This window comes from Tupaia chinensis, unplaced genomic scaffold (genome assembly GCF_000334495.1).
Source record: "Tupaia chinensis unplaced genomic scaffold, TupChi_1.0 Scaffold000434_1, whole genome shotgun sequence".
Classification (NCBI taxonomy): domain Eukaryota; kingdom Metazoa; phylum Chordata; class Mammalia; order Scandentia; family Tupaiidae; genus Tupaia; species Tupaia belangeri.
Window position 1 is genome coordinate 1,062,694 of NW_006159939.1, and position 9,034 is coordinate 1,071,727.

Below are 9,034 nucleotides of genomic sequence, written 5' to 3' on the forward strand. Positions count from 1 at the left end.
ACAGTAAGTAAATATGCTAAAGCTCCTTGATGGTATACTACATAATTTGGGGAAGGGAGAAAGGATTAAGCTCTTTGCTCTGAGGGACCTATCAAGCAGTGTTGAAGAGAGATACATCAACCACACAAATAACACAGCACTATAATACAGAATTCTTAATACAAATAAGATAATACTAATATCATTTCTTTTGGATCTACAAAATAACCTTTAAAGTGTGATAAGAATCCAGTGGGTGGAAAAATCATTCAATAGGGCAATGATGGAAGATTCTTGATGAGTTTGTCACTGAAAGGTTTCAAAAGGCTGCATTGGGGACAGCTCTTCAATTTGGAGGAATGAGGATGGACGAGAACAAAGACTAGAAAAGGTAATAGTATCTATTTAATATAAGCAACTGTAGCCAAATGGTTTGGAAGGAACATTAGTATATGAAGTAAAATGATGTGAAGTTAAGCTGGAAAAGAGAATTGGGGTTAACCTATAGAGAAATGCAAATGCCAGCCTAAAGAATTTGATGTGTCCCAGTAGGTAAGAATAAGCCTTTGAAAACTCCAGTATAGAAAACTAATATAATAAGAAATGTGTGTTTGTAAACTTAATCTTGTATTAGTGTGCAATCCATCAGAAAGGAACTAGAGGTTGGATGATTATTGACAAGCTGTTACAATGGTTCTGGCTTGCAGTAGAGAGGGCAAGTTATGTTAATGGAAGAAGAAAAGAAAGACATGCATTAGTAGCAAGGAGCCTTAGGGTATGCTAGCTGGACTGTATCTCCAAAATTCATGTGTTGAATTCAATCTCCAAAGTCAGTGTTGTCAGAGCCATCATGAATGGATTTATGATTTATCAGTGGAAGTAGATTAGTTATTTGAATACTGAGTTGTTTTAAAAGGGAGCCCATTCCTTCTGCTCTCTCTGTGTTACATGCTTGCTTCTACTTCCCACCCTTCCACCATGAGATGACCCTGGTCAGCTACCTGGCCATGCTTGTAGACTTCCCAGCCTCCAGAACTGTGAGCCACATGAACTTTTATTGTTAATTATATACCCACTCTGTGGTATTCTGTTGCAGCAATGACAACAACAACAACAAAAAAACAGACCAAGATGGAGTATCTATTTCTTGGTAAAGATTTAAAGATGTAAAATAGGGAATTTGCACATTCAGAAATAATTTCAGGATTTCAAGTCTGAATTATAGTGGAAGGATTATTGTGCTATTATTAAATATAATAAAGTCAGTAGGAGAAGCAGATTTGGAAGGAAGAATGCAACATTTTATTTTGGTTATTATACTATGGGTCAGCAATACAATAAAACTGCAAAGATTTATTTTTTTACTTGTACTGCATGTCTGAATAGATCAGTAGAGAAGTTCTCCTCTATGAAGTGACTCAGGGACCCAACTGCCTCCACAAGAATAGAGGCAATAGAGGAAAGGGAAAGACTGAAAACTTTTGCATTGAATTTTCACCTATCACATCAGTGTGGGAGTGAAACACAACACTTTGGCTCATATTTCACTAGCCACATAGCTCCACATGAAAGCAAGAGGGCTGAGAGCTATCTCTTGCATGCACAAGGGGAAGAGAATATTTGAAGACACTAATGTCTACTAAAGATGCATTGATTGTAAATAAGATGAATCATTCCATAGCTTTCAGTAGTGTGCATGTGAAAAAGAAAAAATGTAAAAATGAAGGGAGAAACTAGTGTGCTTGAGAAAAGTCCCACTCTGTAATCAGGCACTACATGAGGCAAAGAAATTTTGCACTCATAAAGCTTTTCTACTCTTAACAGAAAATTATTCTTTAATCTAAATATAATATTGGCCTATAGTGATACATACGATGCAGAGAAACAAGAAGCTTACTGCATAATGTCCTCTTCAAATTTCAAGAGACTTTCTAGAAATTTTCTATGTGGTATTACTACATGCATCTTTGCTCTTGCTCTGTATTACACTGTGAGACATTGAGGAATCATTTGTACTTCTAAATATTCAATAAGGTATCATTTGTAGCATGTATATAGGTACTTGGAAGCTTAATTCACTCTTAGGCTACTTGAGGGTACCTACTTTTATGTACCATAGGGACATTGAGAAAGGCTGTGATAAAGTTAGTCTCCAAAATCTTACTGTTGATATCTCCTACAGTAATTAAGTTATTATAGATTCATTATTTCCAGAAGGTAAATATGAAAAACCTAAGGAAATGTTCAATAAGCTCTATGACACACTAAGGCATTCTTAACCTTTACATGTTTAGATTCCTTACTGAATTATGAATACTAATTTAATTAAGAAATAATACTTGGGGCTAGCAGGTGGTGTGGTGATTAAGGCACAAGATTACCGCATGGCTGACATGGTTGGAGTCTCAGACCTTGTGGCTTGCTTTCTCTAATGAGTGTACATGCCTTACAACAAAAATTAAAAAGAAAGATATTAATAAAATAAAATAACTCTTTAAAAAAGAAATAATAAATATTTGTTTAACTATTTACTGGATAAGAACTTGAATGAGATTTAGAATAAAATCTACTAGTAATATCTGCTGTGTCAATCAGATATATACCCATTTATTCTTTTCTTCTCAAAAGTCTCCCAGCTGGAGTGATTAAATTATATAGTGACCCTTGGGGACCAGCAGTTAGTGTAATGGCTATGTTGCTGAACTCCCACATAGTCGACTGCGGTTTGAGCCCTAGACCCGTTGGCTTAAACTCATGCAGGGCATGTGTGTGTGCGTGCCCAAGATCCCAAGGAGAAAAGAGGAGAAGGGATTGCGGCATGGCCATCCCCCCGGGGGATGATTTCTCGCTTTCTGTCTCTCTGTCTCTCTCCGTCTTTTTGGCGAGAGCATGCACCCTTTAGCAAAAACCTCTCCCCCCAAAACAGTATATAGTGACCCTAAGTATGTTCTTATCTTTAGTTCTGGCAAGCATTAGGTGATAATACATAATTCTCTTAATTTTGATACTGTTAATTGTATGCCACCATATGTTATTCCCTCAAATATCGTATGTGCTCATCAAACATTTCTTAATATTTGAAAGATAGGTTGGGGAACTGAAGTAAATTATAAAGCTAAATAAAAAACTCAAATAGAATATTTATATTATAAATGATATATAGAGAGATGTACTATGCGATAAAGCTTTCTTTAGGCTCTTGTGTAAATTTTTTATAAGTAAACTTAAGAGATTTTAATTTAATTGCATCTTATTTGAAATGTTCAGCTTGAGTCCATTTTGAAAGAAGCACCAACAGTTGAATGAATAAGAATAGGAATTATGTACTCATTTATTTATTTCAATCTGTCATAAAACTCATAAATAATCTATTTCTGTCTCTATACATTTACCATAAGCCTATGTGAATTTGTAATCTCAGGTACACTGTATAACAAGAAGTTTTAATGTAAAAATAAATTCAAATTAGATTCTTACTAAGATTGTGGTATGTTTTCTATTAAAAAAATACAACTTGATTGCCTTTAGAGATGGCATAATGCAATACAATAGCAGTGCATATGAATTAATGCTAGTTCCAAAGGTACCTAACTCAGAGTCAGGGACTAGCAGAGACCCTATCAGAATCCGACTTGATACAAAGTTTTTTTATTTCATGTCCAGTTCTGTAGCTTCCATCACAAAAAGTGCAATCATACACAGATAACATCTGCCAAAATTGCCCAATTAGTTCAACAAAGAAAATAAGTTTCATACTGTACATAGTTTCCAAAATCTCTGGTCTTTTCATTGAAGGAGTGATTAAGAAAACATAAGTTGTTTTTGAAATACCTTGCATAAGAATATAACTGAGGGGTGAGCAGGCGGCATAGTGGTTAAGACGGTGGACTCCCATCTGACACATAAAGGTTCGAGTCTTGGACCTGGTGGTTTGCCTTCTCAGTTTCTCTCTCTCATCTTTCTCTGGTCAAATTGGAAAAATAATAACAATAAATAATTAAAATTATGAAAAGAATATAACTGAGGTTTGCTGAAAGCCACTGAAACAGAATTAAGGGCATTTGCATTAATAAATGTTCATCACTGATAACATACAATGAAACTCCTATATATATATATAAATTGCCTTTATATCTTTGCTATAGGGCGCATGCGCTCGCCAGACAGCCAGAGAGGGACAGAGAGACAGAAAGTGAGAAATCACTCCCTGGGGGGATGGCCATGCCATAATCCCTTCTCCTCCATTCTCTTCTTGGGATCTTGGGCATGCACACACACGCGCCCGGTGTGAGTTTAAGCCACCGAGTCCGGGACTCGAACCGCGGTTGACTACGTGGGAGTCCAGCGACATAGCCATTATGCTAACTGCTGGTCCTGCCTTTATATCTTTAAATAACCTCTTAGTATTAGCAAAGAATAAAATTTTAGAAAGAATTTTAACTGATTTAAGAGCAGGATTTTATTTGTTTTTAAAGCAGCATCTTATTTCAGAAATCTAGTACAGAAAGGAAATGGTTAAGAAAGTTATTTAGAATCAATTATTTTCTAATGTTCAGAATCATAACTTTACCACTAGCTGACTATAATTGCTAAGTCTCAAATGACCATTTTCTCCTTGATTTTAAAAACTCAGGTCATAAAATAATTTTTTATTTATTATTTTTTTTTGTGAGAGGTTTTTGCTATAGGGCGCGTGCGCTCGCCAGACAGACAGAGAGAGACAGAGAGATAGAAAGCAGGAAATCACCCCCCAGGGGGGATGGCCACGCCGCAATCCCTTCTCCTCCATTCTCCTCTCGGGATCTTGGGCACGTACGCACACGCGCCCGGCGTGAGTTTAAGCCACCGGGTCCGGGACTCGAATCGCGGTCGACTACGTGGGAGTCCAGCGACATAGCCATTACGCTAACTGCTGGTTCCAATAAAATAATATTTTTAAAAAAAGACATTTTTTATGCTTTCGAAAGAAAAATCTATAGCAAAAACCATTTCATTTTTTAAAGACATTGTCTTGTTATTATGGAATTATGGGACCTTCATTTACTACTTAATTTAAAACAATCGTTAACATGACAATTGATATGTACTAGTAACAGACATAGGGCACACAGACTTGTACATTCACACTTGAAATGAAAAAGGCACTATTAGATTGTACAGGAAATCATCAGAGTACTTAGACATAAAACAGTGAGAACTGTAGAGGTGCATTGACCTCTAAACGGTCAGGTAATTCAGTGGTTCTCTGTTTAAAACCCCGAGTGCATTCCTCTTGCCATACGTATTGGAGCCCACGTTGGTAGGTGGAAGAACGGCCCCCAGGTTGTTGCTGGAGCGAACTAAGAAATTTGCCAGGCGTTGCGTTGCACACGTGGCAGTGTTGCACTTCCGTTTTTCCACCTGATGGCTGGCAATACTGAACAAATAGGAAAGAGTAAAGAGCTAGCATTGGGACCGAATATAGCAGGTGACACAGTATAATTCATATGGATGAAAACCAAAGGAAATCTTTTCACATAAGTAACTCGGTGTATTACTTTACATGCATTTGGATGACCAAAATATATTTTTTTGACACCTTGATAATGAAACAAAATTTCTTTTTGCCTAGGAAATGTTATAACCTCTTCCATTATAGTCAGCAGCATGTTTCTCAGTGTTTCTTTTGAAATCTAGAATGCATTCCAGATAGGAACGGCACAAAAGTACCTTTGTCTTATGTTTTTCTAAATCTTATTGATAAATTTGTTTTCCAAAATATTAAAATGATTTAGAATATAAAGTTTATCTGTAACCTGGGATATGTGGAAATTAAAAAAAATATTTACTTCTCACATCTTTGCAAGAAAAATAAAGCCCTCCTGATTTTTGTTAGATTTCCTAAGATCATTGAATCAGGAGTGTAAAGACAGAAATGTCAGAAGGAAATTCTGCACCATGTTATAATACAGATGAACCTTGAGGGCATTGTGCTAGGTGAAATAAGCCAGTCACAGAAAGATAAATGATTCCACTTATATGACATATCTACAAGAGCCAAATTCATGAATTAAGAAGTGGAGTGATAGTTACCAAAGGATAGGGGAAGTAGAAACAGAGTTACTAAGTAACAGACATAGAGTCTTAATCAAGTAAGAGGAATAAACTCTAGTGATCTGTGCTTATATTCAATGATAATATATAATATATTTGAAATTTTCTTAGTATAGATCTCATGCCTTTAACAAAAGGAAGTATAATAAAAAAAGAGATTTCCCTCTGTCTCTTCCTCTCTCTCTCTTTCTCTCTCTCTAAAACATAAACAAATAAACTTAAAAATAGAAGCCCAGTTATATGGTGTGAGCTGCAGAGTACTACTGCATGCACAATGCTGGAGCCACATGGGAGGCCCAGGGTTAGGTCCTGAACCAACCTGAACATGCCAGCTTCAGAGGCACAGTTAGCTGGGAGACTGAGGTAAAAGGATCATGGCATCGAGAGGCCCTGTCAGGGGTGCTTGTCTCTCTCTCTCATAATAAATAAAATAAATAAGTAAATTTAGAGCAGTGAGAAAATGTCAGACTATAAAGGATCAAGGATCATCAAATATGTCCTATTCAGACGCTCTGACAAACCACTGTAGTTCAGGAGTTCTCTTACTCTTAGCGTAGATAGATGAACATTACCTTCTTCTTGCCACCTGCTCAGAGCCTATTCTTGTACCCATTTTAATAATGGACTATGTTAAACTTTAAAAGTAAAAGATTTCACATCACTGTTATTATTATTCACTACTTTTTTTCTAGCCATCTGGAATAATTGCATCATAACAATATAGATACCAAAAAATTCATGGTAGGGAATAAGTATTTCATTTGAATTTTAACTTACATTTCTACTTTAAACATTTTATTTGTAGCCATTCTATCTTTTGTACCACATTTTGTTTCAATGCATTTTTCAAAAGGATATTGGAAATGGATACAGAATAACAACATTGCTTTCCCTTTGCTAATTATTCGGAAAGCTAGGAAAATGTTTTCCTTTTCAGCTCCAGGGACATCACAACACTGGTCAAACTTTGGATAAGTGAAAAGTAGGTAAGGTTACAGTTTGGGGGCTATAACCTCAAGTGCCCAGAAGTCAGTGAATATGCATCCATTTAGGATGAAATGGATGCGTTTATCTCCTGTGTGGGGAAACATTTTATTATCTCTGTAGAACAACAACCTGAGTAAATGACTTACATTTTTATGTGCAACAGTTTTCCTTTTTTCCATATTTCTTTTCAGATATTGACAATTCTTCTAACAGCATCAGGTGAGCAGGATATTTGTTGAGTGAGAGTGCGTACTGACAAACCAAGTATTCAGGCAAAGGAAACCTGTTTTGAGATCCAGTTACTTGGTCTAGATCGAGTCACACCACCTGGTTGATTATTTCTCTCTGAAGGTGGAGTAAGCATGACCGAAGAGCATTTCAAAAGAATGACGAGATGTTGGACTCTGACACGCTGACCGTGGTTCAAGTCCTAGACCTGGTGACTTGAAACTTGTGCTGGGCACATGTGTGTGCATGCCCCAGAGATCCAAGAGAAGAATGGAGGAGAAGGGATTGTAGTGTGGCCATCCTCCCTCCACAGTGATTTTTCACTTTCTGTCTCTCTGAGCACACATACCCTATGGTAAATATCTCTGAGAAAAATTGTGGAATTGCTTTACTAAGCAAAACTTTTTATCTAAATATATTGCTTAACACCTTCAGGATTCTATGTAAAACAGTCATTAGGATGGGAAAAGATGGCTGAAATTGTGAAAGGCATTCCATCCCCACCTTTGGGTACTTTTCCTCAGACAAGGCCCATCTGCCTACCTAGCTAGGAATAATCAATAAAGCTACTGACCAAGTATAGGCATGTGCACACATGAAAATTCCTGACTTTAAGGGCCCTTGCACACTGGTAACAGTATTCCAAACTACAACTCTTAAACTGTCTCTCTTTAACAGCATCTTAGTTTTAAGATTTTTAAAAAAGTTTATTTCTTTTAGGAGAAAGAATACGTGTGTGCACACTCAAGAGAGAAGTAGTGGCACCCCAACAGGGTCTGGGCACACTTCGATCCCATTGCCTGCACCTTCTACCTGGTCAGGACCTCAGGCATGCACGTGTCCTGTGTGTTTCAAGACCACTCAAGATCTGAACTCAGGGTTGATCATGTGCACTGTGGCCTACACCACTGAGATGGGAGTCTCAAGGGTTTTAAAAATGGTTCTTAAGGCCAGCCAGGTGGTGTGGTGATTAAGGTGGCTGGATCTCCCATGGCTGACTTCATAGTTCAAATCTTGGACTATGTCTTTTGCCTTAGTCATGAGTTATAAAGTAATGTAATTTTTTGGTATAATTTGTAAAGTCAGCTTGTTACCACTGAATCCCAATTTAACCACATATAAAAGTTGAAAAAAATGAGATTGAATTGTACGAAGAAAATGACATTGAATAATAAATCTGTATTAACGTTACTTTTTAAAAGAAGTTTAAGATGTCAGATATTTCTACATAGATTTTCTTATTTTTTAAAATGAGATTTATGGAATATCATATTAATCAATAGGTCAGGTTGATAAATTACCTTCCCCTTTAAAAAATTGACCAAACATATCCATTTCAGGAAACACACTAAAAAGCAAATTGAGGAATATTTTATGAGTACTTCTAATAGCAATTCAAAGTAAAGCATCATAAGACTGGTAAGAAAATAATTTGATCATAGTAATTTTATGAATTCTTCCGAGTGAAGTTTAGCCTATGAAGAGCTGACATCTGTAAGGAGATACTGGGGAAAGATGCTTTGCAAATGTCTGTATGTAATGAAAGAAAAGACCAAAATATAGACACTACGTAATGCTGATAATTTTCCTGTCCTCATTCAATTGTTCTGCTTATCAGAAACTTCATGTCACTTTTAAAGTTATTTTTATCCTCAGAAAAGCAAATTGAAAATGATGTTCAGTTCTAAGAAGAACATTGTGTGAACTAGAAAAGCTTTGAGATGACAAAGAAAGTTTTCCTGGGATT

The 9,034-nt window shown here is 36.4% G+C and overlaps 1 protein-coding gene across 4 annotated transcripts in view; it reads right to left on the minus strand.

Annotated features, from left to right (window-relative positions):
- Window positions 1-4,912: 4,912 nt before the first annotated feature.
- The window catches only part of IAPP (islet amyloid polypeptide), a 5,996-nt gene continuing 1,874 nt past the window's right edge, over window positions 4,913-9,034 (minus strand). For 2 of the 4 annotated variants that reach the window (XM_027774442.1, XM_027774441.1), the window contains one exon: window positions 4,913-5,386. In XM_027774442.1, the coding sequence (XP_027630243.1) occupies window positions 5,197-5,386 (190 nt within the window). In that variant the 3' untranslated portion in view covers window positions 4,913-5,196. Of the gene's footprint in view, window positions 5,396-9,034 lie in introns of all 4 variants that reach the window. The other 2 variants (XM_006155083.2, XM_006155082.2) reach the window with 1 other exon arrangement.